Source organism: Tachyglossus aculeatus, chromosome 14, assembly GCF_015852505.1.
Source record: "Tachyglossus aculeatus isolate mTacAcu1 chromosome 14, mTacAcu1.pri, whole genome shotgun sequence".
Lineage (NCBI taxonomy): Eukaryota > Metazoa > Chordata > Mammalia > Monotremata > Tachyglossidae > Tachyglossus > Tachyglossus aculeatus.
This window is the reverse complement of record NC_052079.1, coordinates 41,965,479-41,989,659: the sequence shown is the minus strand read 5'-3', so window position 1 is coordinate 41,989,659 and position 24,181 is coordinate 41,965,479. Positions and strand designations below refer to the sequence as shown.

The 24,181-nt window shown below is 40.1% G+C and overlaps 1 protein-coding gene across 1 annotated transcript in view; it reads left to right on the top strand.

Annotated features, from left to right (window-relative positions):
- The first annotated feature begins 223 nt into the window (after positions 1 to 223).
- The window catches only part of LOC119937100 (sodium-coupled monocarboxylate transporter 1-like), a 38,820-nt gene continuing 14,862 nt past the window's right edge, over positions 224 to 24,181 (top strand). The window contains exons 1-9 of the mRNA XM_038756733.1: positions 224 to 574; positions 6,664 to 6,729; positions 7,098 to 7,149; positions 12,142 to 12,209; positions 12,772 to 12,926; positions 15,868 to 16,008; positions 18,681 to 18,810; positions 19,640 to 19,728; positions 22,532 to 22,644. Of these exons, the coding sequence (XP_038612661.1) occupies positions 224 to 574; positions 6,664 to 6,729; positions 7,098 to 7,149; positions 12,142 to 12,209; positions 12,772 to 12,926; positions 15,868 to 16,008; positions 18,681 to 18,810; positions 19,640 to 19,728; positions 22,532 to 22,644 (1,165 nt within the window). The remainder of the gene's footprint in view (positions 575 to 6,663; positions 6,730 to 7,097; positions 7,150 to 12,141; positions 12,210 to 12,771; positions 12,927 to 15,867; positions 16,009 to 18,680; positions 18,811 to 19,639; positions 19,729 to 22,531; positions 22,645 to 24,181) is intronic.

The window sequence follows — 24,181 nt, the reverse complement described above, 5'->3', positions numbered from 1 at the left end:
TCCCCATCCTGCCCGCAGCCTGCTCCTGTCCTGCAGCCTCCTCCTGTCCTGCAGCCTCCTCCTGCCCGCAGCCCGCTCCTGTCCTGCAGCCTTCTCTTGCCCTCTGCCTCCTCCTGCCCTCCAGCCTTCTCTTGCCCTCTGCCTCCTCCTGCCCTCAGCCTCCCCCCGCCCCGCAGCCTCCCCTTGCCCCGCAGCCTCCCTTCCCCTCCTCCCGCCGTTGGCCATGAGGTCCGGAAGGGCGATCGGCACCTTCGTGGTGTGGGACTACGTGGTGTTCGCCGCCACGCTGCTCATCTCGGCCCTCATCGGCGTCTACTACGCCTGGGCGGGGGGCGGCCAGCGGACCCGCGAGGACTTCCTGATGGGCGGGCGGAGCCTGTCGGCCGTGCCGGTGGCCCTGTCGCTGACGGCCAGCTTCATGTCGGCCGTCACCGTGCTGGGGACCCCCGCCGAGGTCTACCGCTTCGGGGCCATCTTCGCCGTCTTCGCCTTCACCTACGCCTCCGTGGTCCTCCTCAGCGCCGAGGTCTTCCTGCCCGTCTTCTACCGGCTGGGCATCACCAGCACCTACGAGGTGAGGGGCAAGGGGCTGCTGCCGCCCCTCCCCAAAATTGGGCCACCAACCGTGAGCCCACTGTTGGGTGGGGACTGTCTCCTCATGTTGCCAATTTGTACTTCCCAAGCGCTTAGTACAGTGCTCTGCACCTAGCACCCCCCTCCATCCCCCCATCTTACCTCCTTCCCTTCCCCACAGCACCTGTATATATGGTTGTACATATTTATTACTCTATTTATTTATTTATTTTACTTGTACATTTCTATCCTATTTATTTTATTTTGTTGGTATGTTTGGTTCTGTTCTCTGCCTCCCCCTTTTAGACTGTGAGCCCGCTGTTGGGTAGGGACCGTCTCTATGTGTTGCCAATTTGTACTTCCCAAGCGCTTGGTACAGTGCTCTGCACCTAGTACCCCCCTCCATCCCCCCATCTTACCTCCTTCCCTTCCCCACAGCACCTGTGTATATGTATATATGGTTGTACATATTTATTACTCTATTTATTTATTTATTTTACTTGTACATTTCTATCCTATTTATTTTATTTTGTTGGTATGTTTGGTTCTGTTCTCTGTCTCCCCCTTTTAGACTGTGAGCCCGCTGTTGGGTAGGGACCGTCTCTATGTGTTGCCAATTTGTACTTCCCAAGCGCTTGGTACAGTGCTCTGCACCTAGCACCCCCCTCCATCCCCCCATCTTACCTCCTTCCCTTCCCCACAGCACCTGTGTATATGTATATATGGTTGTACATATTTATTACTCTATTTATTTATTTATTTATTTATTTATTTTACTTGTACATTTCTATCCTATTTATTTTATTTTGTTGGTATGTTTGGTTCTGTTCTCTGTCTCCCCCTTTTAGACTGTGAGCCCGCTGTTGGGTAGGGACCGTCTCTATGTGTTGCCAATTTGTACTTCCCAAGCGCTTAGTACAGTGCTCTGCACCTAGCACCCCCCTCCATCCCCCATCTTACCTCCTTCCCTTCCCCACAGCACCTGTATATATGTATATATGGTTGTACATATTTATTACTCTATTTATTTATTTTACTTGTACATATCTATCCTATTTATTTTATTTTGTTGGTATGTTTGGTTCTGTTCTCTGTCTCCCCCTTTTAGACTGTGAGCCCACTGTTGGGTAGGGACCGTCTCTATGTGTTGCCAATTTGTACTTCCCAAGCGCTTGGTACAGTGCTGTGCACATGGTAAGCGCTCAATAAATACAATTGATTGATTGATTGATAGTAAGCGCTCCATAAATATGATTGATGATGATGATGATCAACTGGGGAGGACACCTGCCACGATCGCCATTCCCATCTCCCTTTGACGGGGGGCGGGCATGGCCTTTCCCACCTAACAATAATGATAAGTAGGGTATTTATCAATAATAACAATAATAATGATGGCATTTGTTAAGCGCTTGCTATGTGCAAAGCACTGTTCCAAGAGCTGGAGGGGGGATACGGGGTGATCAGCTTGTCATCATCATCATCATCAATTGTATTTATTGAGCGCTTACTACGTGCAGAGCACTGTACCAAGCGCTTGGGAAGTACAAATTGGCAACGTATAGAGACAGTCCCTACCCAACAGTGGGCTCACAGTCAGTCTTCATCCCCATTTTACAGATGAGGTAACTGAGGCTCAGAGAAGCTGCGAGCCCGCTGTTGGGACTGTCTCTATGTGTTGCCGACTTGTACTTCCCAAGCGCTTAGTACAGTGCTCTGCACACAGTAAGCGCTCAATAAATACGATTGATTGATGAAGTGACTTGCCCAAGGTCACACAGCGGACATGTGGCGGAGTCGGGATTCGAACCCATGACCTCCGACTCCAAAGCCCGGGCCCTTGCCACCGAGCCGCAGAGCGCTCACTGTGTGCCAGGCACCGTACTGAGCGCTGGGGTGGATCAATCAATCGTATTTTATTGAGCGCTTACTGTGTGCAGAGCACTGCACTAAGCGCTTGGGAAGTACAAGTTGGCAATATATAGAGACAGCCCCTACCCAACAGTGGGCTCACAGTCTAAAAGGGGGAGACAGAGAACAAAACCAAACATACTAACAAAATAAAATAAATAGATATGTACAAGTAAAATAAATAAAGAGTAATAAATATGTACAAACATATATACAGGTGCTGTGGGGAAGGGAAGGAGGTAAGATGGGGGGATGGAGAGGGGAACGAAGGGGAGAGGAAGGAAGGGGCTCAGTCTGGGAAGGCCTCCTGGAGGAGGTGAGCTCTCAGTAGGGCCTTGAAGGGAGGAAGAGAGCTAGCTTGGCGGATGGGCAGAGGAATGCGAGGTAAACAGGTTGGACACATTCCCTGTCCCTCGTGGGGCTCACAGCCTCAATCCCCGTTTTACAGAGGAGGGAACTGAGGCCCAGAGAAGACAAGTTTGCCAACTTGTACTTCCCAAGTGCTTAGTACAGTGCTCTGCACACAGTAAGCGCTCAATAAATACGATTGCTTGATTGATTGAAGTGAAGCGAGGTGCCCCAGGTCACGCAGCACACAAGTGGCGGAGCCGGGATTACAACCCATGACCTTCTGATTCCCGGGCCCAGGCTCTAGCCACTAGGCCACACAACGTCTGCTGCCATCTCTCCTACCTCTTTTAGGATGGGTGGAGGTGGGGGGTGAAGCGCCTCGAGGATGGAGATGTCCCTAAAAAACGCTCACGTCGGATGGTTCCTGTCCCCATACCCCCTGACCTACTCACACCATCTCTCCTATCCAGATTGGGAAGTCTAATGACTGCCAGGGATGACGACTTAGGGGGCAGAGGTGGGAGCCAGGTAGCAGAGCCCTGGCTTCTGACCACCCTAACTGGTTGGGTTTGGGTGCCGTTTGGGCTCGCTGGGGTCTCTGCTGCCCAGAGCAAATGCCCCTAGACAGACGGAGACATTCTCAGAAAGCATCAGGGTTGGATCAGAGGGAGAAAGTAAGGACTTCTGCACCCATGGCACAGACTTGGTTTGGCCAAGAAATGGCCAAAGCACAGCCAGTAGCCAGTCAGGCAAGGAAAGGCACCAGCAGGTCCCAGAGCCACCGTGGGTACAGAAAACAAGGAGCGTTCCGGGTTCCTGCTAAAGATAATCAGGGCAGATGTGAAAACAACTAAATACTTTTACCTGATTGACATGATTTCTTGAATGTTGCTAACCAATTGACAGTCCTTTTCATTATTACTATTAGTTTACTACTTTTAGCCTGTATGTGGCGGAGGGACAGAGCACAATTTTTTTCTCTGGCACTCAGTGTGACCGAATCTCCTCTTGGCTGTTCTGCTTATGAATTTGTTTATACCCTCCTTAGCACTTATGCATACAATGTGTTCTTGTGGGTACAGAACGAACGTATCACTTCTCTACTTCCCAAGCTGCACTGTACCTCTTGGATGCTCAATAAATACTACTCTACTAGAGCTCCACACCTTGCCATAGCCAACAGCTTGCTTTCCTTTGGCAGCCCAAAAGAATTTTTGGAAGCTGAAGCTGCTCCAGGTGGAATACGTACTTTCTCAGTTGTCTTTGATCTTCTCTAGTTTGGGTGTATGTGTGTGGGGGGGGGGCCTAATTAGATCTGTTCGATGCCTTTGTCCACTTTATGTGTGGTAATAAATAACCCCATAGAGGTGAAATACATTGAATGCAAAAATAAGACTATAAAGTCCTTTAACTGTCCATGGAACTTCCCAAAAGGGTGGGTTCCAAACCAAAAGGATGGGGAACTGTGGAGAGTTCAGCATTCTAGTTTAGGGTTATCTGCCCATGGCATGGCCAATGCCAGCTAGGAGTTCTGATGAATGAGCAAATCCTAGAGACGGAAAATACTAGTGAAGTACACAGTCCCTTGGGTAGTCAGGGGGTAGCTGCTGAGTAAACCATATGGTATTCGACTGTCTTGATGGACCGACCAGACTTGAGGAGCCAGTTGCCCACTTAGTCGTCGAGAAGAGCCAGTATGTGGTCAGCCTGATCTTCTGCTGCTTGCTTTCTGTCCATTCCTCCCCATTAGAATAACCACTGTTACAGTGGTACTGGAAGGACTCAATTGGTGATGCATTTTAGGGCTGAAAGGATCACATCTAGGCACTTTCTTTGACAGGACAGTGAATAAACTATCCCAGGTGGATAAGAATCTTTCTAACTGTAAAGACCTCAAAAGGAGATTTTCACAGCCTCCTTTGCAAACCCATCGCAGTGCCTAACAACTCTTACTATCAAGTACTTCCTTATAACTAATCAAAATCACAGTCATTTACTCCCATTTCTTCTACTTTTGTCCATAGTGAAGATTAAGAACATCTGGTCATCAGGCTCTGTGTAAGAGCACTTTGTATTTGTAAAGACTATTAAATTGCCCCTCAACTTTGTGTTCTCCAAACTGAAGAATCCAGTTCTTTTTAGCCTTTCCTCATGGTTCTTATTTTCCACCCTTTAATCATGTTTGTGGCTTCCCTGTTTAGTTGTGGAGCCCTGTACTGGACACATTCCTTTAATAAAGATCTGACCATTGAGTCATTTGGTCAGCAAGCATTTATTGAGTGCACACAAACAAGGTTCACTGTATTAGGCATTTGAACCAGTGCAGAGAGGAAGAAGAGTAATAAAAATATTACCTCATAAATCCTAAGCATTCCTGCATTAGGTTTGCTTTATAAACTATTCTAGCAGCTTCTCTCTTCCTTCTCCACACATCTTCTTACAAATGCATATTAAAAAGAGGGTGTATAGTTTAGGGCAGAGATTACTGGAGAAAAGAAAAACAAGCCTTGGTTACCTTTTTGTCTCATTTTTGAGTAGAACCATGTGATATGACTGCCTGTTACTGTCCTTTCCTTTCAACTTTCCTTCTTATCTTCTTCCTCCCTCCCTTTTCTTGCTTCTTTCATATCCAGTACTGGCTCAGAGGTGAAACTAAATTAAATAAATAAATAAATAAAAATAAACGAGGGACAAATAAAGAAAAGGATGATCAACAAGAGGACTTAGATGGGGGACAAGTGAAACACAGATGTGGAAAGGTGAAGAGTTTATTTTTTCATTCTAAAATACCATTTTCAGGAATTCATCTCTCCCAAGCACTTAGTACAGTGCTCTGCACACCGTAAACACTCAATAAATTGCATTGATTGATTGGTCATCTTAAATCTGAGACTGATTTAATTATAGAACAAAATGATGGCTTTCCTTTCATAAAATTCAGCAAAGGTGCTAGTGTTCTATGTCAAAAGTAAACCGAAAACATGAGGGCTGCTCCTGTAAGTTATACTAATTACACAAACTATTTTTATTACTAAAGTGAATTATTCACACAGTGATCTTTCTTCTGGCTTTTCCTTTATGTGTCAGTTGAAGAATAATGCTGTGGCCCCATTGGGAAATTGCAGCTCTAAAATGCAACTCTTCCAATACTGGCTCTTGGATTGTTAACACATTTGTTTACTAAGCTAATTTTATGCCCCAAGTAAGGAAAAAATAACATCAGAATACTGATGAAATCTTTCTGCAGTTCAAAAAACCATACTAGGACAACAACAAAAAAAACCCCACAAACCAAACCCACGGATATTGCGGTCTGATGGAGGTGCGGACAGCCAACTCCTTAAACCCTGAGTAGGACATCCTGTGAAGGGCACTTTGGGGAGAAGGATGGATGGGGAAATGTTCCCACGCCTCACAATACATAGAATGAGAGGAGTTTGGTAAGTGGCCAGTATTCTCAAAGCCACAGAACAGTCTTGGAGGCATTGTTTGGGACATTGAAGACAACACAGTGATGCTATAGTGCTCTCTCTCTTATGCTTCTAATCCAGAGCCAAGTTTTAACATGCTGAAAAATCAGCCCAGAAGGGGCACTTAAGTAACCTGGTGCAAAAATGCAATAGTGGCGTAGTAATTCTCAGAGGGATATAACTGGGAGCCTGTTTACCTCAAAATCTAAGGAAGTAGAGGAAAGGTTTTTTTATTATTATTATTTTCTTTGTGCTTGGAAGTGTCATATGCCCCTTGCTGAATCTGGAGGAAAAAAAAAAATCAAGATTGCTGCTAAAGATTCAGACATGTATACTAATAATTTTGCTTGTTTTACAGTACTTAGAACTTCGGTTTAATAAATATGTGCGCCTTTGTGGTACAATTCTCTTCATTATTCAAACAGTGAGTATTATCATTTGTCATTTAAAAGATTTTATGTTTTGTGGTGAGTGTCTTGTTTAAGGGGATGCTGAATTTATTAAATATCTTTGAGAAAATTGGAGTTGGAAACTGGAAGAAGAAACTGAAGAAAATAAAATCAGGAATGGTTAAAGAACTATTTAACAATGCTACCTTGTTCCATTGACAAATTGTAAAAAAATTTTGGAGTCCCTAAACCTGCTGATCTGAACATCCTGCAGAGCAGTCGCTTCCTTGGAGAAGCTGACTAGCTGATTAACTAACAAGGGAAGCTTACCTTAGGGATTCTTGAAGTGTACTGATATTAAAAAAAATCCCACATAGTTCATGGTTTTCTTTTTCCTTTATAGATTCTGTATACTGGAATTGTTATTTACGCCCCTGCCCTGGCCTTGAATCAAGGTAAAATCTCAAATCACCAAAGGTTGTATTTGTAAATTTGTGGTTGATTTTGAATAGGCTTCAAGTTTTCTCTTTCCACAGATCATAATATAAGAAGGGTGCAAGGTTTATTCATTACATTATAAACTTCTGAAGGATAGAGTCTGGTTTATTCATTTTATGATACAGAGCTCTGTATCATAAGTGATAATTATCACTTATTAAAGCAATAATTATCACTTATTAAAGTGATAATAATAATGATAATGATAATAGTATTTGTTAAGAGCTTGATATGTGCCAAGCACTGGGGATATCAGGAGATATCACGAGATATCAGGACTAGACTATAAGCATCCTATGAGGAGGGATCGCAACTACCAACTCTGTGGTCTCATACTTTCCCAAGCACTTAGTACAGTACTCTGTGCACAGTAAACATTTATTAAATACTATTGATTGACAGGTCAAAGTCCAGTGGTAGATAATTAGTAAATGTTGATGATGATGGTGGTGATATAGGAGAGGTCAGTTCCTCCCACACATGTAGGTAAAACTTCCACTTTGCTCTGCACACAGTAAGCACTCAAAAGAGGAGCAGCATGGTGTAGTGGATATATCATGGGCTCGGGGGTCAGAAGGTCATAGGTCCTAATCCCAGCTCTGCCACTTGTCTACTGTGCGACCTTGGGCAAGTCACTTAACTTCTCTGTGCCTCAGTTACCTCATCTGTAAAATGGGGATTGAGACTGTGAATCCCATGTGAGCCCACTGTTGGGTAGGGACTGTCTCTATATGCTGCCAGCTTGTACTTCCCAAGTGCTTAGTACAGTGCTCTGCACACAGTAAGTGCTCAATAAATATGATTGATGATGATGATGATGATGTGGGACAAAGGACTGTAGTGCCAGCCCAATTTGCTTGTGAAATAATAAAAATAATAATAATGACATTTGTTAAGCGCTTACTATGTGCAAAGCACTGTTCTAAGCACTGGGGGGATACAAGGTGATCAGGTTGTCCCACGTGGGGCTCACAGTCTTAATCCCCATTTTACAGATGAGGTAACTGAGGCTCAGAGAAGTTAAGTGACTTGCCCAAGGTCACACAGCAGACATGTGGTGGAGTCAGGATTAGAGCCCATGACCTCTGATTCCTAAGCCCGTGCTCTTGCTGCTGAGCCACGCTGCTTGAATCCACCCCAGCACTTAGTTCAGTGCCTGGCTCATAGTAAATGGTTAACATATACCATTATTATTATTAATTAATTGTTACTATTAATAATAATAAATATCATTGAATGATTGATTGTACTTTGCCTTAGACATGCAGCTCCATAAAGAGGATGACTGAGGCACTTGGGTGGCAGAGGAGGGGGAAACTGATCCTTAATAATTGGGTATTTACTTACCTGATCATTGACCTCTGCCAGAAATGGCTAGTGATGTACACAAAGTATAATTGGGCACAGGTTTGGGTGCAACCAAAAAAAATATGTGAACACAGTAAGTGCTCAATAAATATGATTGAATTAATGAATGAAAGAAGTTGGTGGGAGAGAAGGGTGCGTAGCTAAGTGACCTTGGATGCAATAGGTAGATTAGAGTTAAATTAATTAGCAGCTAATAATCGTATGATTGAATACACAACTATAGTTGTGAAAGTTCAGTGTTACACTACACATCCGGTTTGTTAAACCACCTGGGCCTTGTGTTTCCAGGTAGTGCACTTAAAGGAAGGAGCATTTTGTAACTGGACTGTTTTTTTCATCCTCTAAGTCTTTCCTGGTTCTTCCTAAAGCTATTTAAATCACTATATGTTCCAGAGCTTTGTCATTCTTAAATACACTGCAGTACAAAATCTTATGGCAAAACTGAATAGAGGACTCTGTGATTGGTAGGATGGCACACAGTTAACACATTTCGCAGTCTGTTCTTGACTTTATAGCATGAAAACAAAAGAGTGTTGCCCAGTAGATAGAGCCTGGGTGGCTGAAGGACCTGAGTTCTAATCCCACTCTGATTCTTGTCTGCTGTGTGACCTTAGGCAAGTCACTTAACTTATCTGTGCTTCCATTACCTCATTGGTAAAATGGGAATTAATGCTGTGAGCCCCACTTGGGATATGGACTGTGTTTCAAACCCAGCTTGAATCTATCCCAGCACTTAGCTATCCCAGCACTTAGTACCATTAAAAAAAGAAAAGTTCCTTGACCTTCATAATCCTGGTTTCCTGGTCTATGAAAAACATGGAAACAATCATCAGCAGAAATTAAGTACCTTGGAACCACTAAGAAAGGAGTTAAATAAAAAAAAAGAATATTTTAATTTATTATTATATTCTTGAAATTCTTCTTAAAATGGTTAAATAAGGCCAGAAATATGGTTATCATCTCAGGTTTCATAAATTGAATTGGAAATGGTTAGAATTAATCTACACTGGTTACCTATTTGCATGTGAGTTCAGATCATAATGCTGACTTCAGTCTTTAAACCTCTATAAAGTGCAGTTGCAAGGACAATCATATCTGCTAAGGCAGTTAAAGTTTATAGTTCGGATACTAGTTAACAGAAAGGTTACCTTTCTCCTTGTGCACCCTTGAATATTGGGAAAAGCCAAGATATTTCTGCTCTTGATCCTCAGATTTTAACTTTGACGAACAGGATCTTTGCATGGAGAAGCCATGTCTTTTTTTTTTAAGCTTGTGCCTGATCAAAAAAGAAAACAAAACAACCCCCTCCCCCTCCCCCCCCACCCCGCAAAAACCTCAGAAACTCATTACCATCAGCTTTAGGTCACTCAATCATATTTTCCTCTCCTACCTTATCTTGCTGATCCCCTACTAAAACCCAATCCACATACTTAGCTCCTCTGATGCCAACCTACTCATTGTTCCTTGAGCAATCTCACAAACCTTGGCATTATCTTCAACTCATATCACTCATTCATTCAATCATATTTGAGTGCTTACTGTGTGCACAGCACTGTACTAAGTGCTTGGCAAGTATAGTTCGGCAACAGATAGAGACAATCCCTAACCAACAACGGGCTCACAGTCTATAAGGGGGGAGACAGACAACAAAACAAAACAACAACATCAAAATAGGTAAATAGAATTATAGATATATACACATCGTTAATAAAATAAGTAGAATAATAAACATGTACAAACATGTATTCAGTCTGTTACCAAATCCTGTCTGACATGACACTGCCAAAGTCTGCCTCTCCATCCAAACTGCTACTATGCTGATTTAAGCACGTATCCTATCATGCCTTGATTATTGCATCTGCCTCCTTACTGACCTCCCTGCCTCCTGTCTTTCCCCATTCCAGTCTATACTTCACTCTACTGCCTGGCTTGTTTTTCTTAAAAAACATTCAGTGCATGCCTCCCCACTTCAGTGATTGCCCATCCACCTCCACCTCTTTACCATAGGCTTTAAAGCGCTTAATCAACTAGCCCCCTCTTACCTTCCCTGACTACAGTCCAGCCCACACACTTTCTTCCTGTAGCACCAACTTTCTCACTGTGCCCTGATTTTATCTATCTCACTGAGAATCCCTTTCCCAAGACCTCCCTCTGGTCTGGAACTCCCTTCCCCTCCATACACACCAGACCACCACTCACCCCACCTTCAAAGTCTTATTAAGGTCACATCTCCTCCAAGAGACCTTCCCCAATTACGCCCTCCTTCCCTGACTCTCTTGCCCTTCTGCACTGTCTATGTACTTGGATCTGAACTTTTTGGACACTTGGTATTCACTTGACCCTCAGCTCTACAGACTTCGGTACAAATCTGTAATTTATTTATTTATTTATATTAATGTCTGTCTTCTCCTCTAGCTAGCTCCTTGTGGGCAGGGAATGTGTCTACCAGCTCTTTGACACTGTACTCTCCCAAGCGCTTAATAGAGTTCTGCACAAAGCAAGGGCTTAATTAATGCCTTCAATCATGAGTATTTTTGACCACTTACTTTCTGCTTTACTGCCAATCCCTTATCCACATCCACCCTCTGGTCTGGAATTCACTCCCCCTTAATACCCAACAGATTGCGACTCTCCCCACCTTCAAAGCCCTACTAAAATAACATCTCCTCCAAGAGGCCTTCCTTGACTAGGCCCACATTCCTCCTCTTCACCTTCCCTTCTGTGTCTCCTATGAACTTGGATCTGTACCCCTTAACCTTTTGATATTCACCCCACAATCAGCCCCATATCAGTTATATACATATCTTTATAGTCTTCCGTTTCCCTTATCTAGAAATTATTTTAATGTCTGTCTTCCCCTCTAGACTGTAAACTCCTTGAAGGCAGGAACATTTCTACCTACTCAATCAATCAATCATGGTATTTACTAAGTGCCTACTCTGTGCAGAGCACTCCTACTAAATGTTTGGGAAAGTACAGTATAACCGAATTGGTAGAAACAAGTGCCCGGCCCACAGTAAGGACTCAAATAATCATCATTGTTCGGTTGATGTCTTGGCTTTTAGTACACAATGAAATACTTCCTTTTCAAAATGACAACTCCCCAATTCATAGATTAGAATTACAACCTGGAATTTCGTTTGTTTGCCAAATGATAAGCATGTTTTATTGAATATGTTTCAATAGTGGCCTTCTAAAACATTTCACATTGGAAGTAGGTCTTTCATTTATAGACATTTCCAATTAGAAAATCATTGATTCACTTTTTATTGCTGTAGTTCCTAAACATATACTTGCTCCCTATATGATTTCTTCTCCTGCAAGCACTGATAAACCCAAACATTACGATGTGTTCAAAATTCTTAAGTATTTTAGATCATTTTAAACTTTTAGTTATCTCTATTTTCAACAATGCTAGATAATATAGCGAGCTACTTGCAATCAAATAAAAATAACGGTATTTTAAAATATGATCCAAAAATTGATAATAGCTATTATTTGTTATGTGCCTCTTATTGAAGAGGAAACAATTTTAGAGATGTTTTAAAATAAAAGTTTCTTAATTATACGTTTGCCTTCAGTCACAGGATTTGACTTGTGGGGTGCTGTAGTTGCAACTGGGGTAGTTTGCACTTTCTACTGCACAATGGTATGTTGAATTTATTTCTACGTCAACTCTTCTCATTAAGTTTGCAGAATTTAAAATTTGCTCTCCAGTCAATTGAAAAATGAAAATTTACATCACAAGGTCTCTTTAATGTACTTTTTTCTCCATATTACTTTCAAAAAATGTAATATTATGGGAGATAGAATATGTATACAAAGATGTCTTTCTGGAATTGTTTGGTTTGGTAAAGATCCAAGCTACTATATCACATTTTCAGATAGATACATTATGCATGAGAAGTTCTCAAAAGGAAAAGATGATATCAGTAGTAGAATCCTCAGCTATAGCAGTCTATCCTTCTAGGAAGGATTGCAGTAATTCAGAATGAAAAGGTGATTTTCTAATCTGTTATTACATTTTTTCAGATAGTGATTTTCACCTCAGTTTCTCCAGTGTCTCCCAAACCTCATCTGCGCACTCCCCAAGCCCTCCCATCTAATTGTCTAATTGGAATGCAAACCATGCATAGGCAGGATAATGGGAAATTACAAATAATTAAATCAGAATGGAAATGTTTGCCTCCTAAATAATGTTTTCCTTACAGGGTGGTCTAAAAGCAGTTGTCTGGACAGATGTCTTTCAAGTAGGAATCATGGTAGCTGGATTTTCATCTGTGATCATACGGGCTGTGGTGGTTCAAGGTGGAATCAATAATATTCTTAATGATTCCTATAATGGAGGAAGGTTAAACTTCTGGGAGTAAGTTTCCATTTGCTATTTCAATGACTGGTATCTATTGAGTGCTTACTGTGTGGTGAGCACTGTGTTATTTGCCTCTGTTAGAAGGTACTAATATAGAAGTAATGCTTTTGAAGAGCATTAAGGTTCTGACAAACAGAATCACTTTATCTTCATGGGCCCTGGGCAAAAGTCCATTTCTACCCAGAACATCTAGACTGTATGCTTGTTGTGGACAGGGAGTGTTTCTGTTGATTGTTAGAGTGTACTCTCCCACTCCGCACACAATAAGCTGGGAGTGTGGGGATGCACTCAGGAGATGGAGGGCAGTCAGGGAGGGAAAATTTGCCCTCCAATTAGTTCTTAAACTTCCTGGAAAATTAATACAGCTTCCAGGGGCGCTTCCTTATAATTTGGAAGTAATATGGACCCAGTAAAAATGGAAATGATCAGAGCCTAAGTTCAATACTGCATCTGATCTTAAAAACCGAATTCACTCATGGTTCAGTTCAAAGTTTAGAACTTAAGCTAATGAAAATAAACTCACAGGTCAAGGACAAAGTACTCTTGAGGTTTAACCTGTAAGAAATAATAGATATTTTCTGGCTTGGAAACTAGGTAAAATTTAGTCATTTTATTGTTTTAACTGGGTTGAAGAATTCATGCCAGTCCGTATGTATATTTGTGGTTTAGATGAGGAAGTGTCAGAGGCTAGAGAAGTTTTCCAAAACAACTTGTTTCAGATGTTGAAATCAGTTTAAAATGGAAGTCATGTAAATTAAGATGCATTAAGAGATTAGTCCTTCGGTTAATGGTGAGGTTTCATACCTGTGCAAATTGTGGCTGAAAAAAATCCCTTGCCAATATACAGCCTCATGGGGATTATGCCCAATCAGATAATCTTGTATCTACCCCATCATTTAGACAGTGTTTGGCACATAGTAAATGTCTAAGAAATACCATTATGATCATGACTTTGATGTCCATTCTATTATCAATCAGTGGTATTTATTGAGCGCATTCAATGTGCAGAGAACTGTATTAAGCATTTGGGAGAGTACAAGAGTACAATACAAAAGAATTAGCAGAAATGTTCCCTGCCTGCAACAAACTTACAGTCTAGAGGGGCTGTTTTCTATAAAGAAAAGTGATGGGAGCTCTGTTTTGCGGAGTTGTCGGCCTTCACACATCACAGGCAAAATGAAGTACACCCTTTTGACCACAGATAGTGATTTCTTTGTGAGGGATTAACCACTCTACAAAGAAATTTTTTCTCTAGATGCAAACACAAGGAACAGAGTAGAAGGACTGGGGGATGGGAGAATATGCATCCTCTTTGAACTTGTAAAGAATCATTTATGTTGTGCTCAGACTATTAAGCAGTTTTAGTCTCAACTGAATTTTTCAATACAGATTTCTATTTTAGCCACAAAATACGAAGATGGATACAACATATATTAGCGGCAGGCATCAGTAAGGCCATTTGCAAACCTGATCCAGAAATCCTAGCAGAGAGCATTTCAAGTTTCCCCAGTCCATCCCTGACTCTACCCTTCGACCTCTCTTGGGTGAACTCAGGTCAGGACAGGTGAACTGTTGGAGCTTCCATACGGTGGAACCTGTGAGTTCCACCTATAAAGTGATCCAACAGCAATAAATGTCAAATAAACTTCCTGCAGAGCAAAGTTACAGAGATTCACTGTGAAAAGAAATAAAAATCTTAAGTAATGCCAAGTCAACCAACAATAAATTTCAAATAAACCAAAGCAAGCTTCCTGCTTGGTGAGATTCTACAATTAGTTGGGATAATGCATATAATTTGAAGTGATTACAAAGGTTTAAGTTTTTTATTAGCAATTTTCCAGGGCATAAACATCTATAACTATACAATTAGTGGGAATATTTTCTTTTATATGGCAATTAAACAAATAGCCATGATTCAAAATAATTAGGCAGAGTGTTAGGAAGGCAATTTTACCCTTTTTATATTATAAACAATTGGGTCAGATTAATATTTTCCTTTGAAGCATCTAATTTCTAGAGAAGGGTGCAATATATGAAGGATCAAAGCTCGTTGAAGGAGTATGAACAATATGATTTTTCGGTGGTGAAGTGCTGTTACATGCATGCTATGAAGAAATCTTTATGGTTTAAACCATTGAAATGGGAGTTTAGACACCTGACTCACTTTGCTTAGCATTTTTTTTCCATTATAAATCGGGACACTGGCTAATATCCTCATTAAAGGATTTGGGAGGTTAATTAGATGATATTCAGTGACTTCCATGGAAAATGATGATTATATAAATGCAAAGTTTTAGTAGCATTTCAGAAGGATATACTCTGAGATATAAAATTAGAATTAGGATGAAACCCTATACCAATAGATTGAAATACTTATTTGTAGAAAAAAATTATTTTATAAAAGTCATGTAAATTTTGTTAAACTAATTTGCCAAAGAAAAAGAGAAATGTTTCTCAAAGCTAACAAATAAAAAATAAATGAAAGGTTGGGTTACCATGTTAATGACATTTTGCACACATATAATGGGTCTTAAAAGCGTATTGTAAACATTCGCAGTTACATCACCATGTTGTCCTAGAGCTGCAACATTACTTCTGCTCTACAGGTAGGAAAAATAAAACATTTTGGTTGTACTCATTAGTTAGGTGTTTCAAAGTATGACTCAAAGTGCCTCACATGGAATTAACATTTCACATCACATCACATGAATCAAGTCAATCCCAAATGAAGTAGTTTTCTCAAAGCCAAGTAGCAATTAAATGAGAAATACAGCAGTGAATTTCATGATTATTGCTGTTCCAAGCGTGAGATTTTTTTTGTCTCAAAATTTATAAAAAGAGCTATCAAATTTTACCGATAATGCATTTTTTAAATATTTCTGCAATAACTTTGTGTGCCATTCTGGTATTTTGATTTGTTTTCTCTGTTTTTATTTAGCTTTAATCCTAACCCTTTGCAGAGGCACACCTTCTGGACAATCATTATAGGTGGAACCTTCACTTGGACTGGCATTTATGGAGTCAACCAATCTCAAGTTCAGAGATACATTGCCTGTAAAAACAGGTTCCAAGCAAAACTGTAAGCTTGTCTAGTGTGTATTTTACAGTAGCATTTATTTACATGTGATTTTTAAAATCAAGAATAATATCAATGAACATGTTCTGTTTTCAGCCAGTGTTCTAAAAGTGGACAGATTAATCCTTGAGTCATTAGCTTATGTTTAGAGAGCTAGTTTACAAAGGACCATTCCTTGGGCAAGTATGTATAGACAAGCTCAAAGTTTCCAATGGGGAAATTCTACTTTAATTTTCCCCCATAGACACTTAGAAATAAAACACAAATGCTATGAAGGTGGAGACCAAGTCTGACTAAATTTTCCTTAGCCTCATAGCACTTGGCAGAGCCAAGCAGCCTGTGGGACTTCAGTAGATATTTGATGGTGACGATAATGATATTTCACCAATTTCTCAGGTCAACTTTGATGACGTGATGACTGCCAGATTGGGGAAGGCCTAGAAACTATTCTAGAATAGCTTGATCATCTCATCTCTGAGCCATAAAGCACCTAAAGAGATATTCTAGATGAGGCTTTCCCTCTAGAAAGGGTGACTCCATACAGTATCCCCAGGTGGTTTCCTGTCAGAGCACTACCTTTGCCCAGGCCACCCAAGATCAACCCCATTTTTTGTGGTATCTATAAGCCACTTACTATGTGTCAAACACTGCTCTAAATGCTGGGGTAGATACAAGTTATCCCGCTTGGGGCTTGTCCTGCATGGGACTCACAATCTAAGTAGGAGGGAAAACAGAAGAACAGAGGCACAGAGAAACTGAGTGACTTGCCCAGAGTCCCAAAGCAAGTAATTGGCAGAGTCAGGATTAGAACCCAGGTCCTCTAACTCCCAGGCATACTCCTTCCATTAAGCTATGCTGCTGCTCATTAAGCAATGAAACATAGTTTCATTGCACTTCATACACCGGAAGAAAACAATGATTTCTCTACAGGTCCTTCTGGCTGATGAGCTGAGTGATGTGCTCATAAGGATAGTCAAGAGAGCTTCCAGTTCTTACCACAATTTGTTAGTGTTAAAACAGAGCTTCTGATGGCTTTCATGCTCTGTTAGTATAAGCTCCTACATCCTCTGGTTGATTGTGGTTTAATGAGCTGAATCAATCAGTTAGTGGTATATATGGAGCACATACTGTGAGTCGAGGACTGTATTAAATGCTAAGCAAGACACTGGTTTTCACATGTTAGGAGTTTACTATCTAATGGGAAAGACAGGTAGACACAAATAGTAGGAGGAGAAAGAATAAGGATTTGTCAGATGGTAGTACAAATATTTTGAAATAAAATAGCTTAAATATTTTCATATGCACATAAGTGTTGAGAATGGTAATACATTGGAGATCAGCGGTCTAATAAAATCACACTGACCTTGCCACAGAAAGCTATTAACTATCTAGGACTGAAGTTATGTGAGTTTATTTGGTTAGATAATTTGGTTAGATAATTTGGTTAGAGTTTATTTGGTTAGATTGTACAGAGGAAATGATCTGTACAAGCCTTTTTTGGGGGTAAGATGGCTACATATTCCCTAAGCAGAGATGCACTGGATATCTGACTGGAGTACACAAAGGCTTAAGATCTGATTTGGCATCTTAAATCAGCAATTAGTATGGAAAAAAATCTGTTGTAACTGTGTTCCATTTTCTCTTGAGCCTTTTTGCATTATTACATTCTCAAAAAGACTATTTTTGAAATGAAAACCCTAAACACATGTCCTTACTGGGAAGAAACAGTGACTGTTTTCTTCTAACATTCCACCATATATCCTTGAAGAGAAAGGCTGAATCGCTGGACGTACAACAGCCATTTTCCCTTGTTTTCCCTTGATGAAATTGGAAAGAATGCCTCTTCTTGCCTGCCATGCTTGGGGATTTAAACTGCTCACACTGATGATCGGTTTAGGTGTGTGTCAGAAGTCTCTCAAAATGATATCCTAGTCAGTTAAAAGAATCATAGGTGAAACTGGCCGAGTACCCCATGTTAAGGTATATTGTTGAAGACATGAAGCCACCTCACACTGGATTTATTTTCTGGTAGATTGATTTTGAGTGAATTTAGGGTATTGTGATGAATCTTGAGGGATATGCTAAGAAGAGTTCTGAAAAAGAAATACGTTTTGCGCCACCATTAACCGGAACTGGCAGTCCATGTTAACAACAGTGTGCTGCAATGAAGTTATTAAACTATGGAAAGTACAAAGGTGCAATCAAAAACGTATTATTTTACAACTATGGTCCTAGTCTCAAGTTGCCTTGAGAGTTATGCAGCAGAACAAACAACAATTGCTGTCGGAACTGCTGACTCTATTGAGTTAGAAGGAAATGAAGTGGTGTCATCTGTTGCTCTTTTCCCCTTTCTAACCCTCATTTGCATATGCCACTTTCAAGTCACCACACCTTCAGGTTTGAATGATGAAGTGATTTAGAATTTTTATTTCCGGGAAAGGTTATGATTCACCATAACTCAGGTCAATGAACGAAGTATCCTCCCTCCCGGCAAGGCAAAGTTTCCCCCCACCACTTCCGCACTGTTGCATGATCACAAATGAAAAATTAACCCAAATAAAAGGAACGTTGTATTTTGACAATTAAAAGGTGTGTACTTAGTGGAGTAAGGAAGAAAGGTATAATGGTACATGTCCCCCATTTTAACATATTTATTTTCTTATGTATGTCTTTAGCTCCCTGTATATAAATCTCGTGGGTCTGTGGGCCATTCTTGCCTGCGCGGTGCTTTCTGGACTTGCAATGTACTCAAGGTACCAGGACTGTGATCCTTGGACAGCAAAGAAGGTGTCGGCACCAGATCAGGTTCAGTACTTAAACTCTTACAGATACATTAGAAAAGTGAAAATGAAAAATCATAAAATGAATTGAGTTGGAGGATTGAAGCAGTGAAAGGTGGGATGACTTGTTCAAAGTTGTGAACAGCAAAATATTTTACATTTAGAGTAGAAGATATACCATTTTGTCTTTTGCAGTGATGTTTGGAAAAGAAAAAAAGTTTCAGTTTTGGGTTAGCAGAAAAAGTTGAATACATTAGACTCTGTTGGTGTTATTTTCAGCACCCAATTTTACACTGTTCTTAACAAGTTTCATCAACTGGAATTAAATGTGAATACTGCAGTTAAAGTGGATGTACTCTCATAAAAATGCATCTACTGGAAAAAAAACAACATGTCGTGACTATGTAGTCAGGTTAGAGCTAAATTATTAGTTGAAAATGTGATTTACTTTAAGTTTTTCTAAAAAGGTCAAATTGGAAAGGTACTAACATGTTGACAAAAATAGTAGCTTTGCTCTTAAAATGGAAAAAAGAACATCATTGTGGATTTCTAACTATAAATGATCAAATTACTTGATAAACATAAATTACTGAAACAATGTCCAGGGATGTTTTTATATATAAACTAGTTGCTGTTCATGAATGCATGAAAAATAAACAGTGGAAAAATTAGAAATACTAGAAATTCTCTGAATTAGATAATGAAAACACATGACTAATACAAAGGCTGCAGCCAAGGCAGAAATAATTTACTTCTTATAAGCAGAATCTGATGCTCTTTCCCAACCAGGTGCACTTGATGAAATGGAATTTATGCACAATTAAAAAAAGATAATACATTTTGGAATTTTTCAGCTTATGCCCTACTTGGTTCTTGACATTCTACAAGATTTTCCAGGACTCCCGGGACTTTTTGTAGCATGTGCTTACAGTGGAACACTGAGGTAATTTAACCTAGTGAAATGTGATTTTTGAACTCATGTTGAGAGGATCTTCCCAATTCATTAAAAAGTAGAGATGAGAATCCAACCCCAGAGGAGCAGCATGGCCTAGTGGCAAGAGCACGGGCTTGGGAGTCAGAGGTCGTGGGTTCTAATCCAGGTTTCGCCACCTGTCTGCTGTGTGACCTTGGCCAAGTCAATTAACTTCTCTGTGCTTCAGTTACATCATCTGTAAAATGGGGCTTGAGGCTGTGAGTCGTGAGCCCCACGTGGGACAATCTGATTATCTTGTATTTACCCCAGCACTTAGAACAGTGCTTGGCACATAGTAATAATAATAATGGCATTTTATTAAGTGCTTACTAAGTGCCAAGCACTGTTCTAAGCACTGGGGAGGTTACAAGGTTATCAGGTTGTCCCACGGGGGGGCTCACAGTCAATCTCCATTTTACAGATGAGGTAACTGGGGCCCAGAGAAGTTAAGTGACTTGCCCAAAGTCACACAGCTGACAACTGTCAGAGCCAAAATTTGAACCCATGACCACTGACTCCAAAGTCCGTGCTCTTTCCACTGAGCCTAAGTGCTTAACAAATACCATAATTATTAATTATTATTATAGTTTCCTCTCTTCTCCTGATGATTAAATATCTTTTTAATCAATTGTATTTACAGAGCACTTACTATGTGCAGAACACTGTACTAAGCACTTGAGAAAGTACACTATACAGAAGCATTACTGTTTAGCTGTGCTGTGTTCTGCTGATACATTGATCCTATATCAAAAAAGAGAGATGGAGGTTAAACATCTTTTTTCTTACCATTGGGAATTAGTGACATTAACATTAGTATACCTTAGGGAAGGAACCTTAAACCTTAAGAGTATGGGTTCTGTAGACCATCCCTCCAGGCTGTTGTCTTTGGCCTGTCCTTCTATGGCTGTGGCTCAGACCCTGCCATCTGTATTAACAGTTTTTATTGAGCGCTGTGTATAGAGCACTGTACTAAGCTCTTGGAAGAGTACAATACTTTACTTGTACATATTTACTATTCTATTTATTTTATTAATGATGTACATATAGCTTTAATTCTATTTGTTCTGATGGCTTTGACACCCGTCTACATGTTTTGTTTGTTGTCTGTCTCCCCCTTCTAGACTGTGAGCCCGTTGTTGGGTAGGGACTGTCTCTATATGTTGCCAACTTGTACTTCCCAAGCACTTAGTACAGTGCTCTGCACACAGTAAGCACTCAATAAATATGATTGAATGAATGAATGAACAATAGACAGATACATTCCCTGACCTCAGCTTCAGGTTTCCAAATTGCTTCGCCTCCTCCTGTTGAACTATGGTTTTGAGGTTTCATTTGGGTTCTACTGAAACCTTTCTCTTTTCACTCTACATCAGCAATAGGATCCCAGAGGGTTGGCATAAGAATTAGTTGCCACTTATTTTAGGGCTATTTATCCAAACCTAGGTGGCAAGTGTAAGTCTAAATATTTTAAACACTTTCAGCCTATTCCTGTTCTCAGATGATTAGAAAAATCACATTTGAAAATGTCTTCCACCTGATAAATACTCTTTTTGAAGTCATAATTTTATCTTTTCAGAAGAAGGGATGAATGCATTTTTGAGAGCCCTATTTTTTTTTCCTTTTTTGTATATTTCCTATGTCTAATGCATCTTTTGCCAAATTAGGTGTTGCTCTAAAATTACTGATAGAGGCAATAGGCCTTGCCTCCTAATGGTCAGATTTTTGAACCATCTTTTAAGACAGCTTCACTTAACAGCTAAGCAATAGAAGCTGGATGGTTCTGCAACATAATCACAACCTGTTTTGATTTTCTTGGTGGCAGGCAAATCATTTGTCCTCCCTATAACTCAATGTCTGTAAGCTCAAGATGGACAGGGAATATTTCTGCTAATTCTGTTGCATTGCACTCTCCCAAGCACTTCATACAGTGCTCTGCACATAGTAAACGCTCAATGAATACAATTGATTGATGTCTTTCAAGACTGAAATTCTTGCCTAATTGTCTTTATCACATAATGTAATATATTGAACCCATAGACTTTAAGAGGATGATTTCCTTGTTGCTCTAATACAAACTTTAAGGATACTCATTCATAGTCTACAAAAAAATGAGTTAAATGAGTTAATTCAGTTAAATGAATAACTGAACAAACAGAAGATACATCACTAATAACAACAAGCATAGCAACTCCTCTATACCATGAGGCCACCTTAGAGAGGAGATTATATGGTAACAGGGTCCTTTCAAAAGTCAATTTAAACAAAAATTTTGGAGTCCAAGACAGATTCCTGTAATACTGAGTCTGGCATGGTCTAACAGCAATGCAGTGTATTTTGCTCTTTGTTATCTTTTTGAACCTTTGCACACACTGTACTAGTGAGTGTCTTTGCAGAATTTGAGCCCATACCAATGCATTCCTTCTATGGAGTGATCACATTTGATATCAATAACATGTCAAGAAGATCTAAATGAGCACTCAGAAATTGTTTAACGTAGGCATTCTTTAACTAGTTCTCAATATTTACTAGTATACTGTTCATGTTTCAAATACTGAGAATGAAAAGTTTCAGAAAAAGGAAACATATTCCAGTCATATGACTGCAAGGCTAAAAATATTCTTAAATTTGATTTAACCTTTATCATGTCAGCTTTTACTCTTCCAGTGAAACATTTCTCAGAAAGGGAATATTTTCTTTTTCATTTTACCACTTATTACTTCTCTATGATTTCAGGAAAGATGTAAAGCAGTGTTTTAAATTTTATTTCCTACAGTACTGTATCCTCCAGTATCAATGCATTAGCTGCTGTAACTGTGGAAGATCTTATCAAACCTCACTTCACATCCTTCTCTGAAAGAACTTTGTCTTGGTTTTCTAAAGGGACAAGTAAGTACACACTAACATCTCAACTTTTACTTCAAAGCTAAGAGTTTTAGCCTTAATAAGCCTCTGTATATTTAGCTTAGTTTTATCAACAGAACCTCTGTGAAAATAAATAATCCTCATTTTTCCACGGAATTACATGGAGTAGGAGCAAGGAATTCTTTTCAGATTTTCCTTTCCTTTAACCTAATTTTGCTCCTAAAATGTGAGTTGATTGATGACCAGGGCTGCGACCTTTGACCACATCCTTTCGTGAGAGTGGGTTTTGGAAAACTGAAGAACCTTAGAGGGGCAGCAAGCAGCAGTAAGGTGCTGGAATTGAATTTCATGTGCCATGGCAGAATTAGGGTGAAACCCCATGTTTTGTTTCTGTCTATGGAACGCCAGGCAGGATAGTGGACTAACCAAAGATAGCACGTAGACTCCTTATACCAAAAGAGCTTGAATACCCTCCAAGCCTGCAAGGAGTTCCATTTAAGAAATACGACTACATAGTAATCCAGGAATTGTGCAGTATCCCTTCAGTCAATCATATTTGAGCACTTAATGTATACAGAGCACTGTGCTAGACACTTGGGAGAGTACAGTATAACAGAGATGCTAGACATGTTCCCAGCTTACTAGGACCTAGCAGTCTAGAGGGGGAGCTTGCAGTCTAGATAGCTTCACCACAATAAGTTTAGAAGGACGGGAACCACTGCAGTGAATGGGTAGAAGATTTGATTTTAGGATTACCATGTGAGAGCCAGTGGAAGTGCTATCTTCATTGGGCTACATTAGAAATTGCACCGAAACTCCGTATTAGTAGTAGTAGCAGTAGAAGCATTTCTTGAGTGCTCCATAGTAGTAGTAGTAGTAGTAGTAGTAGTAGAAGAAGCATTTCTTGAGTGCTCCCTTGATGTAGTACATTGAATTAGGGGTTAAATACTCACCCTTGGACTCTAGCATTTATGTACATATCTTATATACTCCATTGTGTCCTCATTTCTGTACTTAATCTTATCTGTAATATAGTTTTTCTCACCCCCATTAGATTGTAAACTCTTTTAGGGCCAGGAGAACATTTAATACAGTTATCTGCACACATTAGTTGTTTAAGTACTAGTGATGGATTTTTTTCAGTAATACTAAGTTTGTAGGTAACCTTATAAACATAATTATAAAGATTGTGAGCTAGAATTGTTGCAGTTCTATTCCATGAACTGTGTTGTCCGAATTTATTTCATTTCAGTGGTTGAACTGAAAGACAAGAGTCAGTGGGATGGTTTGGATTGTTTCATCTGGAAAAATATGGAATTGGGTTGGTCTATTCCAGGAAAATGAAAAATATCAGACTTTTTAAAATCCACTGAAAGGCACTGGGATGGCTTCAGGCCATCTTTGAGAAGAAGAGAGAGGACTTCATGTGTCAGATCAAGCACTAGACTGCTGTAAAATATTAATCTTCCTGAAGTAAAGTACTCCCATCTCCTGTGTGCCCTGAACTGCAGAACACATTAAAAAGAGATAGCCTTTAGACTAAATCAGGGGTGGAAATAAC